This window comes from Sciurus carolinensis, chromosome 5 (assembly GCF_902686445.1).
Source record: "Sciurus carolinensis chromosome 5, mSciCar1.2, whole genome shotgun sequence".
NCBI lineage: Eukaryota > Metazoa > Chordata > Mammalia > Rodentia > Sciuridae > Sciurus > Sciurus carolinensis.
The window spans coordinates 86,451,475-86,474,455 of NC_062217.1; the positions used below are offsets into that span (position 1 = coordinate 86,451,475).

General features: G+C 33.3%; 1 protein-coding gene across 9 annotated transcripts in view; it reads right to left on the minus strand.

The window, feature by feature from the left end:
• Positions 1–22,981, minus strand: part of Zmym2 (zinc finger MYM-type containing 2) — a 91,545-nt gene that overhangs the window by 23,553 nt on the left and 45,011 nt on the right. For all 9 annotated transcript variants that reach the window (XM_047553024.1, XM_047553022.1, XM_047553025.1 and 6 more), the window contains 7 exons: positions 14,954–15,104; positions 14,394–14,509; positions 11,580–11,696; positions 9,345–9,495; positions 6,436–6,608; positions 3,443–3,608; positions 2,866–2,900 (listed from right to left, as the gene is read on the minus strand). In XM_047553024.1, coding sequence (XP_047408980.1) covers positions 2,866–2,900; positions 3,443–3,608; positions 6,436–6,608; positions 9,345–9,495; positions 11,580–11,696; positions 14,394–14,509; positions 14,954–15,104 — 909 coding nt within the window. The remainder of the gene's footprint in view (positions 1–2,865; positions 2,901–3,442; positions 3,609–6,435; positions 6,609–9,344; positions 9,496–11,579; positions 11,697–14,393; positions 14,510–14,953; positions 15,105–22,981) is intronic.

Genomic DNA, 22,981 nt, shown 5'->3' on the forward strand with positions numbered 1-22,981 from the left:
ATTTTTGCCTTTTTGCTTATCAACAGGTAGGATCTATAGCTACTTATGGTCAATGTTGAAGGATCTGAACTAATGAAAATTATAACAACAAAATCTATCATCTGTTGAGTACCTGTTATTTGCCAGGAACTATGTAAAACAGCAAATCTTATTTCTTCCACTTAAACACTGCAATTACTACCATTTTAAAGATGAGGAAACTGGGGCTTAGAAGTTACATAACCTGTCAAGGGTCACAAAGTTTAAAAGCTCTGAAATTAGAATTCAGAGATTCATCTGGTCAGGCACAGTGGCTGGCGCATACCTGTAATCCCAGTGGTTCAGGACACTGAGACAGAAGATCAAGAGTTCAAAGCCAGCCTCAGCAATGTAACTCAGTGAGACCCTGTCTCTAAATAAAATACAAAATAGGGCTGGGGATGTGGCTCAGTGGTTCAGTGCCCCTAAGTTCAATTCCCAGTACCCCTCCTCCAAAAAAAAAAAAAAAAAAAAAAAGATTCATCTGATGCAAAAGAATGTGTTATTAACTGCCATATACACTGCCACTTGCCACCATGAGATCTGGAACAAAACAGTTATGTGTTCAGCATTTAGTATGTGACAAACCTGAGGTGGGTACCATTTTCACCCTGATTTTACAAATAAGGAAACAAACAAACAGCACTGAAATAACTTGCCACAAAATAATCTAACTACACTTTCATTCTCTGGGGCACATGGGTGCAAATTCCAAAAACCTACAAAGGAAAAATGGGAAGGAACTTAATGATACAACTGCAAAAGTCACAAAGGTACCCTGACTTTCCTAACTCATCAAAAATGCAGTAAGGAGGTACCTTACTGGCTGACTGCACAAATATAACAAAAATAAAAGCTGGGCAAGGTAATCCCAGCAAATCAGGGAGGTTGAGGCAGGAGGATCCACACGAAGTTCAAGGCCAGCCTTGGCAACTTAGTGAAACTGCCTCAAAATAAGATGAAAAGGGCTAGGGATGTAGCTCAGTGGTGGAACACTTGCCAACCATGTGCAAGGTCTTGGGTTCAATCAGCAGTACCATTTTTAAAAACGGGGGAGGGGAATCATTTTTATACTCTTTATGAAGGATGAAAATACCTGGTATTATAAAATCAGATAATTCAGCTAAATACTTTAAGTACTTCTGAATTATCTAACTTAAAAATGTTATTTCCACAAGGAGTAGAAAAGGAAAAGCAAAGAGAAAAAAAGCACTCTTACTTTTCTAGGGCTATGTCCCACTTATCAACATCAAAAACAAACACCGAACAGAATGAATGTAAAAACACTGATCTTTCATCTGTAGTCATCCCTTAGTATGGGGGAGGATTTGATTGGGGGAGACCACACAGATACCAAAATATGCGGATACTCAAATCCCTTATATAAAATGCTATATTTGTATAAACCTAAGCACATCCTCCAATGTACTTTTAATCATATCAAGATGACTTATAATAGCAAATATAGTGTAAATGCTACAAAAATAAGTGTTATACTGTGTCGGGAAAAACATTTATGCAGATTTGACACAGACACAACCAGTGTACATTTAACTACGTTGTATAACAGGCAAATAATAGAGGAGTACTGAAGAGAGACAGAATATCTATAAAATGGTAGGAGGCTACAGCACAGTGTGCCTACAACATCACTTCATTCATGTGGATTCAGCACAATGCCTGGCATATGGCAATTTTGTTTCTTGAAACTTTCTGGAATTCTACTCCAGTATTTTCAATCCTAGGTTGACTGAATCTGCAGATAGGGAACCCAAAGATATAGAAGGTCCACTGTGTATTGGTGATTCTCAATCTCTGCTTACATATTAGAATCACCTGAACAACTTTTCTAAAATAAGAATTTCTGAGATGGAAAAAGAAATCAGAAGGTCTTGAAATCCTGCTAGGTGATTCTTACTATAGCTAGGAACTAATAAGACCCACTCACTCCTCTAGTCTTTCTTACCACAAGAACTAATCCAGAGACTAAATGTGATGCCAATAAAGGACTCCTGAAGAGCTTCCATTTGAATAAGAATGCTTGAAATTCCAGAAGACAAAGCATAAAGAGGCAGTGCCTCACTGTTCTTCAAAGTGTAGCAAAAGAATTCCTTTTGGTCTTTAGCAGTCAATATATACAAAATGCAACTTTCAACTACAAAACTCATGGCAACACAGAAGCAGAATTTGATGCATTACATCAAAAAGGAAGAGAAAAAAAAAAGGCCAAATACAAGAGAAGGAGGGGGGTGGAGGTGTACAAAAGGACATCTGGTGTATTTCTCCAATTTAAAAACTCACAGATCCTAATCACCAACATAGATCATCAGATCTCTTTTAAAAATACATAATCTGATTCACTCTATCCTTTCAGTCTCACTTTCCATTATTCAATCAAAGATCCCCTTCAAGCTTGACCCTAATGTATAGCTCTGTCAAACACATATTTGCTGTGCACATTATTCCTCCTACTTTTCGTGCCTATCTACCTGGGAACCTCCTACTCAACTGTTTACAGTTAGTTTAGTCAGTCTTTGAGAACCATATACAGTCCATCTTTTCAAACATACTAGTGCTACCATCTTACAGATGTACCTATTACAAGAACTTCAACTCAAATGCCCTTGATATGTCTATCTTCCTCACCTGGCTGGAGTTTCCAATTAATTCCACTTCTGTTTCCTAGCATGTATGAAAGTCATTAGTATTAATAACTCAGCTAATAACTTCCAATATCTCAACAAAGGAAATCACAGCTTATTATTATAATCAGATTACATTGCCCTAATTATTTTCACCCTCGAATTATAAAATCACAACTTCACACTGTATTTAAGCAATACTTACCGTCATTTTGGTTCGGGATGTCTGACAGCCCTGATCTAAAAGATAAACAAAAAAAAGTTTAAATAAAACAAATATCACTTCAAAATTTAAGATGTTAGTGAATAAAATATTTAAAACCATTTTAAGAATTTAACATTTGAGTAGAAAGTACAGATATACAGATTAATAGGTATAATTAACTCTTCATTTTGCTACCTCTGAACGTAACTGCTTTGGTATAAATACTGTTTTTAGATGTTTTACTGTTTTACACCAGGCACATATAATTTGATAAAAACTGGTTTCATTTAAAATTACAAAATGTCACATGATAGATGATTTTTTAAAATTTTGTTATAATTTTATTCAGCTTCTCTCTGCTCCAACTAGACACTATTTTTTTCAATTAGCAAGAAATGAACTGTACCGATTAAAATACTATATGGGGTTCTTCTTTGCAGAGAAACACTATGGCATTTAAGTTGCTATTAAACTATCTCCAAAATCAACTATTCATTATCAGTGCTTTATATTCAAAACTAAGAAAATACAAACTGATACATAGGGTTTTCAAGTTCCCACCTAAATTACTCCATACCATAATGTAAGTTTTCAGGTCCTTTCTGAGTTGTCATGTTGGGCTCATTTTGTTGACAATAAAAACGTAGTAAGCAGTGTTGATCACAGAAATGTTTCATTTCTCCACGCCACTGCACTCGCTCTTTAAGAGTTCCTTGAGATTTACAACAGTCACACCTTGCAGCCTTCATAAAAAAGGAATGGTTTTAGATGTTTCAAATTAAAATGTTTAAAATACAACACATAAGTTTATCAGTGATTACTGCCAAATGTGATAAAACAATATCTGATAAAAAAAAAAAAAATCAAGTCATACAGACAATAAAATTCTTTTAAAAAAGGAAAAAATTAGTGTCATTTCTCTAATTGGTGAAGTTCCCTACATTTACCATAAATCAAGACTAGCATTATAAAGATGAATAACTAAATGAACATTGGTAAACCAAATTAATACAATCCATTTCATTATTTTTAAATAATTTAGAGGGCCCTAATAATATGTTAGTAGAAGAATCCTAAAATTATTACCTTGAAAATTTCTGGTTAGTGAACAGATTTCCTAGCTTAGTTGCATAAGACCTGAGTAATTTTGAAGCAAGCTCTTCTGATGGGAAAATTAGAAATGTTAACTTGAAATATTTTAGTTTTTTAAGTTTAATAAAAATGTAAAAAGCTTTAACATACTGATTTAATATCAATAACAAGATTGTCAAGTTCATGTTTTAAAATATCCAGTTTTAATTACTTTTTATTGTAAACAAATGGGATACATCTTGTTTCTCTGTTTGTACATGAAGTAGAGGCACACCACTTGTGTAATCATACATTTACATAGGGTAATAGTTTTTGACTCATTCTGTTATTTTTTCTGCTTCCCCCTCACCCCTCCCACCCCTCTTTTCTTTCTATACAGTCCCTCCTTCCTCCATCAGTTTTAATTACTTTTAAAAACAATAATTATCTTCACACACCCAATCTGATCCACATCTAGCAATCAGCCCCACCTGGTCCACAATTTAACATAAAAAGGGGGAGGACCACTAAAATTCATACACAATTATCCTTTATGATGCGAGTCAATCTAGGGACAGATTTTTTTTTTACTTTTACTTTATAAAAAAAGATCCCATTTTTCGCTAGATTTTGTCCATTTTCATTCTTCCTGAATATCTTGATCAATGAATGGACCAAATGATAAAAGTTATTAATTTCAAATATGGTTCTTGTCATAGTTTTCTGATCTAGAAACTTAAATAAATTACTGTAATTTTTTAAATTGACATCCAGTTTAACTAGTAGCTAAGAAATTAATAAAGCAACAAATATTATTAATTATTCTTAATAATTGTGGCAGTGGCTTTCCATGATTGCTTTAAATAATCTAGAGTTTTATACTGTAGATTTTGAAATCTCTATGTTTCAGATAAAGTTCTATAAATAAATATTATGTTAAAATTCCTAGTCAGGAGGGCTGGGGATGTAGGGTCAGTGGTAGAGTACTTGCTTACTATGTGTGAGGAGCCTAGCTGTAAAATAAATATGATTCCCAGTGCTGTTAAATAAATGAATAAATGAATGAATGAATAAAATCTAAATGGTGAAGAGAAAGATGTGCTTGAAACTAAAACTAAGCATTTAAGACCATCAAAGAAATATTTGTACTACTACCTACAATAGAACCAAACACTGGTTTAGACACTAAAATGAATGCAAGTGAGACGGTGTTTGTGACTTTGTCCTCTGTGTATTTCTAACATATGAACCTGAACTTTAAAATTTCATTCATTCAGAAATAAGATTAAAATAATGAAGTAATTTTTTTAAAAAGTACACCAAAACCCTCAGCCTCCATTATTTTATCTCTGACAAGTTATCTTCCTTTTTATTTATAAAATATCAGTTACTATATTGAGTCACAGATATTCAAACACCAAGCCAAGAATTTCTACAATTCTCCAAGTAATTTTAACACTAACCAACTTTTATAAAGTGAACTAAACAGCCATTTTATTGTTTGTTTCTGTAGAGATATCTATCACAATTTTGAAGTCATGGTGTCTATCACATGCAGCTGCACATAGAATTTTAGCACTGAGATGGTTTTCCATGTTATCAACACAGAAAATTAATATTTTTTTCTTGGTTAACACCCAACCACCAAAGTTCAAATTTATATTCATTCTCATACACCATACACATACACACACAAGAAAAAGAAAAAAAAAAAAAAGAAAAAGAAAAAGCTAATATAGTGGGCCAAAGGGGATTTGACTTTTAAAGGTAAATTTTCATAAAACACACACTTATTTACAATTTCAAATTAAATAGTTTTGGTCTCTACTAAGTGTCCTATCAATTTGAAAGTCTCCAAAACTCTACAATTAAAAAGGCAAAAAAGGAAAAGTGTTTTAAAAACACATCCAGACCAACCAATACTAATACTCAAAACTGATAATGGAGGTATCAAAAATATTTCTATTTAGTGAAAAAACACAACAAAGTTTAGAGAAATAATCCATTGAACTAAATCACTGAAAAATACAAGTATAATCTAATCTTTAGTAATAACTAAATAAAAAAGATAATAAAAATCCTACTGCAAGTTATAAATAACTGAAATGCAAAATATTTTTTTGGATCCAGAACCAGGGATTGAACCCAAAGGTGCTTAACCACTGACCCACATTCCTAGTCCTTTTTTATATTCTATTTAGAGACAGTCTCCCTGAGTTGCTTAGGGCCTCACTAAACTGCTGAGGCTTTGAACAAACAATCCTCCTGCTTCAGCCTCCTGAGCCACTTGGATTATAGGCGTATACCACCATGCCTGGCTAAAATGCAAAATAATTTTAATGAACAGTAAATCCAGGACTAGGCCTAAAGTGTGTAGGTTTTAAAAATAAATGTTACTATATTTATTAAGGTAGTAACTACAAAGTTCATTGAAAGACTCGTCAAAGTAATCAAAATCTGGATTTATTGCCAAAGTAATCAAAATCTGGATTTACTTGCCTTGTAGTACCAATCCTGAAATTTTTTACAGCAGTCTTCACTGCAGAAATCTCTCACAACACCATCAAGTTCTTTAGTTGCACCCTTCTTACACAGCTGAGAACAATAGTTGCAGGTAACACATCTTAATCCTAAACGCCTTGCAAAATCCTGTTTGTATAACAGTTTGCAGCCTGAAAAATGTTTTAAATATTAAAATCAACGACACATGAAAAGTCAAATTTTAAGATTTTTATAAGTAGATTATTAGTTTTAAAAAGTATCCAACAAATTTGCATATAAAGTCCTTTCCCTCCTGATCAAAACTCTAAAATCTACTGTGATCCACAATAATCTATAAAAACTAGAACAGAATATAGAATATTATATTAGAAAACATTTAACAAGCTGGTTCAAACAATGCTGCTTTTAAGGTGTTAAAATCTAGTAATGTCTCAGAACTATTTTTATCCGCTCTATTAAATAGAATCTTAAGTATCAGAGAAAGCAAAACACAAATAAGCATGTTAGAGAAATGAATAACACAGACTGCTGACAAGCTCTGGGTAAATTTACAGACATGTTCAACTAGGTAATCATTTTAGCCAAATTTTCTACCTGTTACCCTACATCAATCCTTCAAAGAAGTATAAATTGTTTACTGACTTGTCCATAGACAATACTGTTATCTATTCCCTTAATGAAATACTTTTTACTTAGTACATAAAAATATTAAGTATTTTTACAAATCTAATATATGCCCTGTAATATCTGAGGATTAAACCATCTTCCATACTTGTATTCAAACTGTGCCAAGTAACTAGAATGACTTTTTACTCATTTGTGATCTAACGAAATTCTACCCATCCTGTAACAATGAGCTCAAATGACACCTCCACAACAAACTTTCTATCCTCAACATACTTTTAAATTATCTTTCCCACTTGTGAACATGAATTCCAAGTTTTTTTTGTTTTTTGTATTTTGCAGTTTTTGTTTTGCTTTGCTTGGGGGGGTGTACGGGGATTGAACCCAGAGGTACTTAACAACTGAGCCTCATCCCCAGCCAGCCTTGCCCATTTTTTTAGATAGGGTCTTGCCAAGTTTCTGAGGCTGGCTTTGAACTTACCATCCTCCTACCTCAGCCTCCCAAGCCGCTGGGATTACAGGCATGTGCCACTTTACCTGGAATGAACTGCAATTTTTTATTTAACCAATTTTCAATCATTTGTGTACTAAGACTTTTCTGTTATTTTGAATTACATTAAAAAGTACTTTTAAAAATTTACCTTTATTAACTTTATCTAATTAAGATTTTGGTGGTAATACTATTTCTAACAGGTTTCAGCAGAAAACTAGATGAAATAAGAGAAAGCAAAAATAGTATTTAACAGGAAAAAATACAAATCCTTTTTAATTTATTTTTACCCATCTAAGTTTTTAAGCCCATCCAATGGAAAATTATGCTCTTAAATGTCAATCATCAGTCTGTTACTCTCTAATAATTTTATTAAAATCCATACGGGAATCTAAATGATACAAGTTCACTGACATGTGAACAATTAACATAAATGTATTCATACATGTGAACGAGGAAGACTGTTACTACACAAAAACAAGTGTAAAAAGAAAAATTTGGAATTAATCTTAACATTTTAGGATTTATCATTTTTCATTATACCTTTATTCTTAAGCAATAGTAAAATATGGTGGCCTTTCATTCTAGGTGAAATGTACCAATTAAACCTAAGTAGGAGTGCCTTGTTTTTATAAATAGTACCTACTTACTAACATAAAATATTAGATGTGAAAAGTATAATTGGTGTCACTAGTTATAAATCTTTCTTTCATTTCCTACTGCTGGCATTGAGAATTTTCCAACCTTTCTCTTGCACCAAACTAGTACTAGAAATCCATAGAAAAAGTAGATTTAAAAAAAAAAAAAAATCACTGGAAAACAACTGATGAAGACAGCAGATAGGAAAGCTGAAAGCTCAGTGACTTGAGCCAATTTTTCTGGCTCAAGTGAAAGTCAGAATAAGAATGCAACATTTGAGAAATGCATGACAAGAGTTCAAAAAACCCACAGCTACAATCCTGGTTCACATCTTTGGAGAGACTGGTTTAGAATTTATTTCTATAATCTGCCACCTGGAACCACAGCAATAAAAAGTATAGAAGAGAAGAAGGGCAATTCTTGAATATGCTATAACAGAACCCAGAGTAACTCCCAGGCAACCCAAATTTAAAACTAAAAGTTTTCTCCCACTGCAGTGTTCTTGTTGCATGTGATTTTTCTCTCTGGTATAGATTAAGTATTCCTTATTTGAAATACAGGAAGACCAAAAGGTTTCAGGTTGTGGAGTTTGGTTTTTGTTTTTTTGTTTTTTTTTAATATTCTCAGATTTTACTGAGTCTCTCTAATACAAAATTCCAAAATCTGAAATACTGTGAAATCCAACAATGTTGGAGCATCATGTTGACACTTAAAAAGTTTTGAATTCCAGATTTTCAGATTAGCAATGTTCAACCTATATATGGAAAACCTTTGTAGGCTATGCAGTAAAAAGGTAGGAAAATTAAGCCAATGGACAACAATTCTAATTCACTTAGAAAACGAACTTTCAGACCACAATGCATAGGTTCAGAGATGGCATGGTATCATAATATTTTATTGATTCTCAAAATGTCCTTATAATGGAAAAGTGGTTATCAATTTTTTAGAGAGAAAACCTTGAGGCCCAGAAGTCTAAAATACATACAGAATATAACAAAATAAGCAAGTAGAAAAGTGAACTCAATTTTTTATTCAGCTAAATTAAAATGTGCAGCTACTCTGGTCATAGGTATTTATATATTTTTTTAAAATGCTTTGGCAAAAAACATTAAATATCAATAAAAGTTATGAACAATACTGTATATACACTTGCCTTCACTACAGAAAGGTCTCTTAACGCCAGAGAAATTTACTGTTTCATGAAGAGTCTTCTCCTCTTGACAGTATTCGCAATATGTAACTATGCAATGCAACTTCTTATAGTCATCTGAACAAGTTTTGCTGCAGAACTGATGCACCTTGTTCTAAATGCACAATGGGAACCTTGGTAAGTATATGACAACCACCTCAATAACAAATTTCAGAAATAAACCACTTTTATAGAAACAAAGTTAAATCATTTACCTATTTTAATATTAGTATCCTTGGGGATACATTTCCTATAGGCAACATACACCTAGTTCAACCAATTTACAGAGAAATATAAAACACAGCTCTACAAAATTCAAAACCATTAACCACCCTGAAACAGTCTAAGTATCACTACAGTAAGATGGCAATTTGATATTGCTAATAGAATTTGATAAACAGGAAAGAAACAATGAAGACAGAACATGAGTAAGTTACAGAAAGATGAGAATTATGATACTAAAAACATTCTCAGTCAAAAAGAAATATTCTCTGTTGAGTAGATTCAATCACATTCCTGTCACACCATGATAGATTCCTGTAACAGATGTATCATGGTGAAAGCATTCAATTTGGTGGTATCCCACAGTGTGCTGTGAGACTTAAGACTGAGTTGGTTCTCTTGATTGGAACATGGTTACTAATTGTTAAGTTATTTATCCTGGCCCCAAACCCATAATAACTAAAGCTACTTTTCAAATGCCCAGTCAAGTAGTTATAAACAAATGAAAACTTCCTGGAATGCAGTAATTTTTTCCCCATTATTAGTGAAAGATACAGGTTAATTCTAAAACATCTACTTAATAGATATCAAAAAAATGTGAAGATCTAAATAAAGGTCAAAGAGCCTAAATATAAACTCAAAATAATTAAGACAATCATCAGTTGAAAGTTGCCCCATTATGAATATGTAACATGTTTTAAGAGTACAAAGGCAACAAAGAAACCACAACTGCCAACCAAGGAATAAATAAGTAGCAAGGGGCCCTGAACTCTCAGTCTCCTGAGGAACAAGACAAGCTTTCCTTCAGCCTGCTTCCAACACTTGCATCCATGCAAATAAAAGCAACACACCAAGATTGCAAAAGTTGGGGAACACTGACACATACATGGTAGGGAGGACCTCATTTTCATCTAGTATTATCAAAATTTGATCCAGGATTTTCACTTTCTGTGTGACACTATTTTATGTGCTTACTAATGGATTTCTTTCCTCATTCCCTCATTCCTTTATTCTTTGTTGTTGGGTCTTCAACACTTTTTCTGCTGTCAACTTAAAGAGGATATTAATGCTAAAAATCATCACTGGATGCCAACCAACAACAGTCTCAGAAAATCAACTGATTTAAATGTTCTGGAGACAGCACCAAACAAAATAATAAACTAAAAAAATTTTTCAAGCACTAAAGTGATAAAATTTCAGATTTCCAACTATTTTAGAAATCATGCAGTTCAGTTTGGGGTACCATCTTTTACCTAAGACTGAAGATACTGAGTGACATGCCAACAATCACTAATTGTCTTAAGAGCAATCTATTGTTAGTTCTACATCTTATTCACCATTTTATTACCACCTCCCACACCATCCTGTCAAAAGAGTGAAAACACAGAAGGAACAAAGGTGAGTACTACTCAAGAAACCAATGGGCAACCACGGCTGTCTTGTCCACTTATCCATCCCTTACTATCCCCTTATGGAAATAAAAGTCCATGCTCATAGGTGCTAATGGCAAAAGGACATGACAAGTAAATAAGTAAACTGGTGAAGGTAACAGTGATAAGGAAGGGAAAATAAACTAAAGTTAATGTAAAGATCTATACTCCTATTCTTTTATTGAAACAATTATACAAAGTTAAATGACAATGTGGTATGACTAACAAATTCTAATTTTTACAGGTACTGAAGGTAATATCTTTGAGGCCAAGGAGAAAAATGGAAAAAATTGACAAAGTTGCTCTAGGTAAACAGCTAAACAAAGTAGAATTCTGTACTATCTTATGGGCATAATATATTGCAAATATGACTTCAATAATTTTTGCTTAACCCAAAAGAGATAGATTGTGTTGATTTTACTCCCACATTAACTACTAAGCCAATCACCATAAAATCTGAAAAGCACACCTACTAAGAAATAGTAGTTATTTTACTTAATTTTCATTTTAGCTATATACATAAAATACATAACAAAATGTGACTTGCCTCCCATTCCAGGATTTCCGGTTTTGAACAAAAGGAATTTTTGCAGTAGTTGCATTTCAACTGAATATCACTTGGTGCTACAAATTGGCCATTTGGAGATGACTGCATGCTTAGTGCCTAAAATAAAGAATAAAAGACTGAGTTGGGCATGGAGAATTACTACTTGTGATTACTATGAAAAATCTACTATATATAGAAAGTCACATGTATCAGTTAAATATTGTTTCAGCATACAAAACTGTATTTCTGAATTTTGTCTTTAAAAATTATGCTAACATACTATTTTATAAAATTGAAATTTATTGCTTTTTAATCAAAGGATTACTATTTACCTAAAATATATAGGAAAAATACAATTCAATTATGGTTTTCTTCACTTGAAAATTTAAACAATAATATTGAGGTTAATTGCCCAAATTCTGAAGTAGCAAATAAAAGTAAAAAAAGAAAAAACAAAACAAAAAGCCACAAAATTAACAACAACAACAAAAAAACACTAGGTCTTAATTATTTTCTCCAAATATCTCATGTACTAATGATCAGTCTCACTACATCAATGCCACAATTTCATTTGAAGTCCATCAGTGGTGTTATGGCCTACATTACTATTCATACCAGGAATTCATTTTAGTTTTATTACAGTTAAAAAAAAATTTAGTTGTAGATAAACACAATGCCTTTATTTTATTTATTTATTTTTTATGTGGTGCTAAGGATCAAACTCAATGCCCCATGTGTGCTAGGCAAGCACTCTACCACTGGAGCTACAACCCTAGCTCCTTATTACATTTCTTAAAAGTTAAAATAATTTACAGATTAACATAGGACATAAGCATACATGGTTTTTAAACAATGTTTTTCTAATTCTTAATCTGAGTAGTGATTAAAGTGGTATATAATTAGTCTTTTAAGCCATATCACACATTATATATATTACATAATCAAAATCCATGAACAATTAATAAAATTGAAGGAACAGTGGAGAAAAAGATATTTTATCATTTTTTAAACATTTGTATACACTACAACACAATTAAAGTCCGCAGAAAAAATAAAATACGGCAGATTTAATACATCTAGTATCACTGAATACCAAAGATAAAATGAAAAAAAAAAAAAAATTATCCTTAGAGGTACCAAAAGAATTGAACCTCATTTAAGGTTAACTATTCTGTTAAAACAAATTTGAGTACATTTCAGTCTGAATGTCTATGATCCTTCCAAATTCACATGTTGAAATCCTAACCTCCAATGTGATAGGATTAAGAGGTCTCTGGGCCCTTCTCTTGATCTTGTTAGTTTCCTTAAAAAATCGTTCAAGGGAGCTTGTTGGCTCCTTCAACCACATGAGGACATATGAGAAGTTAACCTCTACTCTACAGAAAGGGCCTTCACAAGGAGCAAATCTGTCACAGCACTATCTTGGAATTCCCAGTTTGTAAAACTGTGAGAAATAAATTTCTGTTGTTTATGAACTATGCATTCTAAGATATTTTGTTATAACAGTCCAAACAGACTAAGTTCTAAACTATTATCTTACTTTTAAAAGGAAAAACATCCAGTAAACACACAAAGTTCAAATACATCGTCTGCTTTCCAGAAAAAGGGGAAAAAATGCCTTTCTGTTTGTCAACTTTTTATTATTCATTAGCCAACAGTGATGAGGCTGCATATAGATGTATCTGGATGCATTCTTCAAAATCAAGAGTCTAAATTAAGTATTTCTTTAAAATACAGAGTACACAGACAGCATTACATCAAGTTATAAGCAATAAAAGTTTGAATTTTAAAAAGTAGTTAAAACATTTTCAGTTGACAGTTCCATTTACCCAACATTAAAATGGAAGACAGTTTTTTAACATCTGACAAGCAATATGCAATACTCTCCTTTTCTCCTTGAATTAAACGCTATTCCTTAATTTCTAGTTAAGAAAAGCTAACAAAGTAGAAAGATATTACTAAAAGATTATATGAAATGGCCATGATCTCAACTTCTAAAATAAAAATTCAGTCTTGAATGTGATTTATCATCTTAATTTAGTGAGTATATAACTTAACAAAAACATCCACTTGGCTGAACTTAAAGCAACCTAAAATTAAATGCTATAGCTGTTGCAGTAACTATTGTAACATACTTAAGTGACTATATTTTCAGGTTAAATAAACATAGAGCACAGTACCTGGAATAAAGTAGAATGTTGGATGAATTAACTCATGAAGCATGGCTTTATGCACTGGTTTGAATCTTTGGACAATACCCTGAAATTTTCACACACAACAGGTAAACCTACTAGTACTACCTAACTAATGCTTGAATCCCCTCTAAACTATGCCTTTCTAGTGGTCAACCAGTTAAATCAATACTATCTTCTGAGATTATCCATATTCCAACTCTGAAGAACTATGTCAGAAAGTTCATTATGTTTACCAATGTCTCCCTAAAATTGATCCTATATTAAATTAAGGCCTATTATAAGAAGTCTACTCTAATTTCCTCTACATGGTTCATTTCTAATTTGGAAAGTAGATATGCTTAACATTTCTTTCTAGGCTAAAAAAAACCTACATACTCCACTCATTTAGTTCCCCTTCTGATTCACATTTTATTCAAACCAAAATATCATACAACAAACATTGAGCTCAACTATATTAAAATTTATTTTCCAGGTGTTCTGTGACTCATTCTAGAATCTTTGCCCTCCCATTAGACCCTCAAAAAACTATATAAAAATTAACAGATAAAAGCATATTGCACTGATTATTTTCTATGTGTATTTAATTAGGGATGGGGGTTATGCAAAACAAATAACAAACCTGAAACTTAGCCACACAACTGGAATTGCAAAAGTTATACAGTTTTCCATCAGGCATTGTGGCTTGGTATTGAGGTAAGGAGTTTCGCTTACAAAAATGGCAAATAATTCCCAAACCTAGGAAAGAAAAGGTACATATCTGATTTCTTTATAAAGTAATACAAGTTTTTTCTTATCTTATGACTTTTGAAATTTTTAAAATAGAACCTTCTATAAACTATTTCTTTTACTATTTGCACCTTAAATATTCAAGATTATTTGCACTTTTTAAAAAATGCTGTCATAAAAAAGACTGACATTATTTCTCAAACATAAATAGATATATCAAAAATTATATTTTAGATAATTTTTGGATGGAACGAAAATTTTATCTAAGAGATAGGGAGAGCACTTCAAAAAACTGGAATGATCTAATAATCACGAGTTTGCAGTAAATGGTATGATAATAAAAAAATAAGTTCAAAAATCCAGATTAAAAACAAGTATAAAACCAAAATTATAGAGCACTTACTTTTGAAAAAAAATTAAAGTTCTTTAACTTTTCAAATACCTGAAACTTACTTTGTGATTTTGCATATTTTGTCTTGTGACTATTCATGCAAGCGGTTGAACAATATGGCTCCATATATCCATTAGGACCTATACACTGAGTCATATCAAAAAACCTGCATTGTGTTCGGCAACCAGTACAAGTTGTCAGTTTTCCATATTTCTAAAATGTGAAACATAAAAAGATAATTTTTTAAAACCACATCTGAGTTATGAAAAACACAGTTCTATTTTTCATTACATCTTTAGTCTCTACAAAACAATTTTGTTAATCTCTAATCAGTTTTAGAGTCGGAAGTCTTCATATGGATGCAAACTATCAGCTACGACTCCCAAATTAAGTTCAATCCAACAATGGTTGTTAGCTAATTGTCCTTCAAAAATATTTTCCCTTACTTAGTTTAACAGAATTCCTACATATAGTAAGTAAAAACTGAAAATCTAGAAAAGGAAGAGTTTTTTAAAAAATGCTTCTTTGTTATTTGACAGAAGAAACTAAACAAAGCATGAAATGTAAAATTTAATAATCAAAAGTACTTCAAAGCAAGAATTTGAAAACTTTTAGATCCTTTTTCCACTGAGCAGCTATGGTTCCAAGTTTTTTAGGAATGTATCTTAAAATATGATAAAGCAGTCAGGCACGGTGGTACATGCCTGGATCAAGAGTTCAAAGCCAGCCTCAGCAACTTAGCAAGGCCCTAAGCAACTCAGTAAGACCCTGTCTCTAAACAAAGTACAAAAAAGTGACTCAGAGGGGAAGTGACTCAGTCGATAAGCATCTCTGTGTTGAATCCCCAGAACGTGTGTACACACACACACACACAAAAGATTAATCATTCATGCACATTTAAAAACCTATATGATCATGGTAACAAACAAAAAGTTTTTAATGAAAAAATTTAACATTCAAAGTGATTTCTGGTTATTAACTAAAGTTAACAAAATCAGTTAGTAGATAATAACATTAATACTTTCGGCACAGAGAATTTGATAACAGTGAAGTAATTTGAAAGAATGAGATAAAGAATATGAAGGTAAGACCAAAAGGAATACTTCAAAAGCTACCAGGACATCAGCTGGGATGGTAGCTCAGTGGTAGAGTGCTTGCCTAGCATGTTTGAGGTACTGTGTTCAATCCTCAGCACCACATAAAAATAAATTTTAAAAAATTGGGCTGGGGAGATAGCTCACTCGGCAGAGTGCTTGGGTTCCATCCCCAGCAACACAAAAAAAAAAAAAAAAAAAAAAATTAAAGGTGTCCATCTACAACTAAAAAATACATATTTACAAAAAAATTACTAGGACTGAAGCAGTATCTTGAAAATATGTACAGTCTTACAAAAAATGTAATTCAGATAAACTGTTATGTCTCTATTTAAAAAGAAAAAAAACTTCACAGTCAATTCGAAATCAACCACAGAGCTGGCTGTTGACCTACTTAGGAAGCTGAGGCAGGAGGACTGCAAGTTTGAGGACAGCCTCAAAAACTTTGAGAGATATCTCAAAATAAAAACTAATAAGGACTTGGGTTCAATCCCCAGTACCAAACACCAAAGGAAATGAATCAAAGGAAACATGGGAAAAACAAATTTTTAATCTATTTTGTCCCAGATGTGGAATACCTATAGAAACTGAGCAACAAATATACCACTTATATATATGTGAAACTGTGAAATAAGGTTTTTAGAGGTCCAGTCCTTTGAGAAAAATAGTTAAGTGAATGATTAGAGCATTTGAAAATATTTGTAAATTCATTGTGAACACGGCTTAAGCATTACTGAAAAAGTTACTTCCACTAAAAGTTGAAATGAACAAAATATTACATACACAACGGACATATAAAATGCATTCATGAGAGCATCTTCTAAAACTACAATGTCATTTTATTTCAAGGAATGTACTGTTTAACATTATCAATGCTCCAAAACAGTTGTCCTATAAAAAGGAGACTGGGACAATGTATACCGCATAGTTATGTGTGGTGTACTGCACAACTGCCTGACAAACTATAATGTGTTCAACTTGTGGTTATTTGCTGACAAATTGTAACCTGTGCTTTCATACATAAACTACCCTCCATAAGAAACTATTGGTCAAATGAAGAAGACTTGAGTATATTTATCATTAAAAATGCAATGTCAAAAGGTGCCAAAAACACGCAATGGAGAAAAGATAACCTCTTCAACAAATGGTGCTCTGGAAAACTGGAAATCCATATGCAACAGATGAAACTAAACCCCTATCTCTCACCCTGCACAAAAATCAACTCACAATGGATCAAGGACCTTGAAATCACACCAGAGACCCTGCATCTTATAGATGAAAAAGTAGATCCAAATCTTCAACTTGTTGGCTTAGGATCAGACTTCCTTAACAGGACTCCCATTGCACAAGAAATAAAAGCAAGAATCAATAACTGGAATACATTCAAACTAAATAGCTTTCTCTCAGCAAAGAAAACTATCAGTAATGTGAAGAGAGAGCCTACAGATTGGGAGAATATCTTTGCCACTCATACTTCAGATAGAGCACTAATTTCCAGAATATATAAAGAACTCAAAAAACTCTACACCAAGAATACAAATAACCCAATCAATAAATGGGCTAAGGATATGAACAGACACTACACAGAAGAAGATCTACAAGCAATCAACAAATATGTGAAAAAATGTTCACCATCTTTAGTAATAAGAGAAATGCAAATCAAAACTACACTAAGAGTCCATCTCACCCCAATTAGAATGGTGATTATCAAGAATACAAGCAACAACAGGTGTTGGCGAGGATGTGGGGAAAAAGGTACACTCATACATTGCTGGTGGGGTTGCAAATTAGTGCAGCCACTCTGGAAAGCAGTGTGGAGATTCCTTAGAAAACTTGGAATGGACCCACCATTTGAGCCAGCTGTCCCACTCCTCGGCCTATACCCAAAGAACTTAAAATCAGCATACTACAAAGATGCAGCCACATCAATGTTCATAGCTGCAAAATTCACAATAGCTAGATTGTAGAACCAACCTAGATGCCCCTCAATTGATGAATGGATAAAGAAACTGTGATACACACACACACACACACACACACATACATGCGCGCGCGCGTGCACACAATGGAATATTACTCAGCCACAAAGAATAAAAAAATATGGCATTTGCAGGCAAATGGATGAAATTGGAGAATATCATGCTAAGTGAGATAAGCCAATCTCAAAAAACAAAAGGACGAATGATCTAATTGATAAGCGGATGATGATACATAATGGGGGGGTGGGAGGGAGGCAAGAATGGAGGAAGGAGGGACTGTATTGAGGGAAAAGAGGGGTGAGAGGGGTGGGAGGGGTGGGAGGGATAGGGAAAAAATAACAGAATGAATCAAACACCATTGCCCTATGTAAATGTATGATTACACAAATGGTATGCCTCTACTTCATGTACAAACAGAGAAACAAGTTGTACCCCATTTGTTTACAATAAAAAAATAAGAAAAAAAAATTTTTTTAAATGCAATGTCAAGAAATCATGACCTGGGGCTATAGCTCAGTTGGTAGAATGCTTGCCTCACAAGCACAAAGCCCTGTGTTCAATCCCCAGGGCCACACACACACAAAAAAAAAATCATAGAAGTATCACATACTTTTCAACAATAATGAACGGCAAGAGAATACTGAAGATAAAGGTTTTAAAATTCAACTTCTAAAAATTTGATTCAAAAAGTCATGCATGAAGGCTGGAGATGTAGCTCAGCAATACAGCATTTGCCTAATCAGTGCAAGGTCCTGGGTTCAATCCTCAGTAGCCACACCCCGACAAAAAAATTGCCATGCATGAAATTCACTATCTTTGAAGTATGTCTGACAGTGGATGAAATGATTATCAGTTATTATAGACACAATACACTGAAGATTTGGTTAAAAATTCTAAACACTGGGCAGTTATTAGGATATTGCTACAACTTTAACTTGTTTGTGAAAAAGTGCTCAGAAAAATAAAAATGATCTTTTACTTGGAAGTAAGGTTGTTCTGCAAATGCTTGAAATGGTAGCAAATCCAAAATTATACTGTATTTTTTTTTTTCAAAGATCTACTCACTGGTTATGACTAGTTAGTACATCACTGAAATATCAGAATCTAAGTTATAGTTACCATGAGGGAAAACAGACTAAAGTGTCCTCTTAAAACAACCACAATGATGAAAAAGAGGATCATATGATTATAGATTCAATACAATACTGAAATTCTCATTGTAAAATGATTAGATAATAAATGTATCATTGTTGAAATGAACTACAATATAATAGAACCTCTTGGAAAAGTTCAATGAAGGAAAAAACAAAGTAGAGTCAATGTGCCTCAACCAAAGGCAGTGGGCACACATAAAGCGTTCAATGGTGGTATGAACAGACACAATTGGTTGGTCTTCAAATATTCCTTATCCATCAGAGGTTAAAAAAAAATTGGCTCTGTGAACAAAGACAAGAGATCTCATAAATGTGTTGAATTTCCAAAGAGAAATCTGCTCAGCATACCTCAAATGACACAATGAGAAACTGCCAAGAGGAAGAAAGCATAAAACTCCCAGCCCTACTACTATTAAATATTATACCAGATTTTACATGAGAAGTCATATTATAGCAAGAACAAAAATGTGAAAACACCTATGTCATGCAAAATAATTGTTGAACAGGTGATAAAAGTCACTTGTTTGTATTTTGTGTAATGTATAAAAGGATGTTACATTTGCCTGATGTCCTCCAATGTCCTATTTTATAGGTTGGCTTGTATCTATAAATAAGTACTGTGTTATCCTCTGTCCCTAACTATAGGACTATCTGTATTTTCATTCTTACTTATAATAAAGGATACCTAAGTTCTAGTCTCTGATTTCCAAACAATTTTAATGCACTGCATCAATTTCAGTGAAATTTTTGCAAAATTGAACACTTGGGACTTAATGGATTACATACAACTTGTATTGATCCCCTTTCTGATTGGTTAAAAATCTGTCATAAACAAGTGACACGTCACAAATCGTCATGTTGAAAATATTTAAACTCCATTTGTGTACCAAGAATGCTAGTAGAGTATGAGGATACAAGAAGGTCTCCAAATGTTCTGTGTGCTGATGAATAAGATGCCAAACAGGCAGACAATCGGGCCAGATATAACACATAAAATGAATAAACTTCAGGGATATTTTCACAAATGCTATGGGATTTCAGAAAACAAAAGTAATGAATTCAAAGTGGGGGGAAAAAAACAGGGCTGGAGGTACAGCTCAGTGATAAGAGTGCTTGCCGAACATGAGGTACTGAATTTAGACTCTAGCAACCACCAAAACCAAAAAACCCCCCCAGGCAACATCCATCAATATCAAGAGAAGAAAATAATTCTCAGCATGTAAAAAACAGAACAGGTATGAGAAAAAAGATAGCTACTTATATGGCAGGAATGTATCTTATAGGCCTTCTTGTACAAGAAAGTAACTTGTATGGCCTATTCCTTATATGCTTAAATATCACCTAGTAATTTCATTACTATATGACTGTTATACTGTTGATTTTCTTTTTTCTCCTTATTGAAAAAATTTAAGTTTTTATTTCTTTACTTTTCTTGCTCTCTTTTCCTTTTGTTTACCTGTTCCCTCAGAGTCTCTTTCTCCCTTTTTTGCATGCTAACATTCAATTTCTTTTGATTACACTCTCACCCTTTCTATTATCTAGAACTTCTGTATATTCTTTTCTTATCCCATTAACAGCCACATTCTACATCCCTCTGCATCCTCTTTGTCCTCCATTTGAAACTGCAGACCTTATTGCAAATCTGTTTGTTTTACTGAAGGTAATATTTGAACTCATTTTGTTTATTATGACAATTTTCTTATTGTCCTCATAGGGGCTATTTGGTCTAGGATTGCATACTGTCTGAATTGGGCACTGCTAATATTGATCTCCTCTTAAAGAAAGGCTTTTGGAAACCTATAGGGCCACTATAAGCCTATAGGGGGAAATCTGCAATACCCCAGAGATCTGCACTGCTAGAGGGGAAGATATGTGAACAACATGAAAAAACAAGGGAAGAAAATGATCCAAACAAATCTAGATTCTATATTAATAGAATCCAATGACAGTATGTTAGAAGAAATGTCAGAAAAGGACTTCATATTATACAAGATTAAGATGATTCATGAAGCAAAGCATGAGATAAGAGAGCAAATGCAGGCAATGAATGATAATACCAATAAGCTTAAAGAGCACCTGCAGGAAGCAAAAGAACATTTCAACGAAGAGACAGAGATTCTCAAAAAAAAAAAACCAAACAGAAATCCTTGAAATGAAGGAAACAATAAACCAAATAAAAAACTCAATGGAAAGCATCACCAAAGACTAGACCACTTGGAAGACAGAACCCCAGACAATGAAGACAAAATATTTAATCTTGGAAATAAAGTGGCCCAAACAGAGAAGACAGTAAGAAATCATGAACAGAATCTCCAAGAACTATGGGACATCATGAAAAGACCAAATTTAAGAATTATTGGGATTGAGGAAGGCACAGAGATACAAACCAAAGGAATGAACAACCTATTCAATGAAATAATACCAGAAACTTTCCCAAGCCTGAAGAATGAAATGGAAAATCAAATACAAGAGGCTTACAGAACACCACATGCACAGAATCACAACAGATCCACACCAAGGCACATTATAATGAAAATGCCTAACATTCAAAATAAAGATAGGATTTCGAAGGTCGCAAGAGAAAAGCATCAGATTACATATAGGGGAGACCAATACAGATAGCTGCAGACTTCTCAACCCAGACTCTAAAAGCTAGAAGGGCCTGGAACCACATATTTCAAGCTCTGAAAGAACATGGTTGCCAACCAAGAATCCTATACCCAGCAAAACTAACCTTCAGATTTGAAGATGAAATAAAATCCTTCCATGATAAATAAAAGTTAAAAGAATTTACAAATAGAAAGCCTGCACTACAGAATGTTCTCAACAAAATATTCCATGAGGAGGAAATGAAAAACAACAATGGAGGTCAGCAAAGGGAGGAACTACCTTAGAGAAAAACCACTCAAAGGTGAAACCAAGCAAACTTAAAAACCAAAAATAATCCAAATGAATGCGAATACAAATCATATCTCAATAATAACCCTGAACATTAATGCCCTAAACTCATCAATCAAAAGACATAGACTGGCAGATGGATTAAAAAGAAAGACCCAACAATATGCTGCCTGCAAGAGACTCATCTCATAGAAAAAGACATCCACAGACTAAAGGTGAAAGAATGGGAAAAAACCTACCATGCACATGGACTCAGTAAATAGCGGGGATTTCCATTCTTAGATAAAGTGGACTTCAGGCCAAAGTTAGTCAGAAGAAATAAAGAAGGACATTTCATACTGCTTAAGGGAACCATAAATCAGGAAGACATAACAATAGTAAATATTTATGCCCCAAACAATGGTGCATCCCCTTACATCAAACAAATCCTTCTCAATTTCAGGAATCACATAGACCACAACACAATAATTCTGGGTGACTTTAAAACACCGCTGTCAACACTAGATAGATCTTCCAAACAAAAACCAACCAAAGAAACCATAGAACTCAATAACACAATCAATAACCTAAGTTTAATAGACATATATAGAATATTCCATCCCTCAATGAGCAGATTCACTTTCTTCTCAGCAGCATATGGAACCTTCTCGAAAATAGACCACATGTTATGCCACAAAGCAGCCCTTAGGAAGTGCAAAAAAATAGAGATACTGCCTTGTGTTCTATCAGATCATAATGGACTGAGAATAGAAATCAATGACAAAATAAAAAACAGAAATTACTCCAATACCTGGAGACTAAATAATATGCTATTGAATGAAACATGGATAACAAAAAACATCAGGGAGGAGATAAAAAAATTCTTAGAGGTCAATGAGAATGACGATACAATATATTGAAATCTCTGGGACACTATGAAAGCGGTACTAAGAGAAAAATTCATTGCATGGAGCGCATTCCAGAAA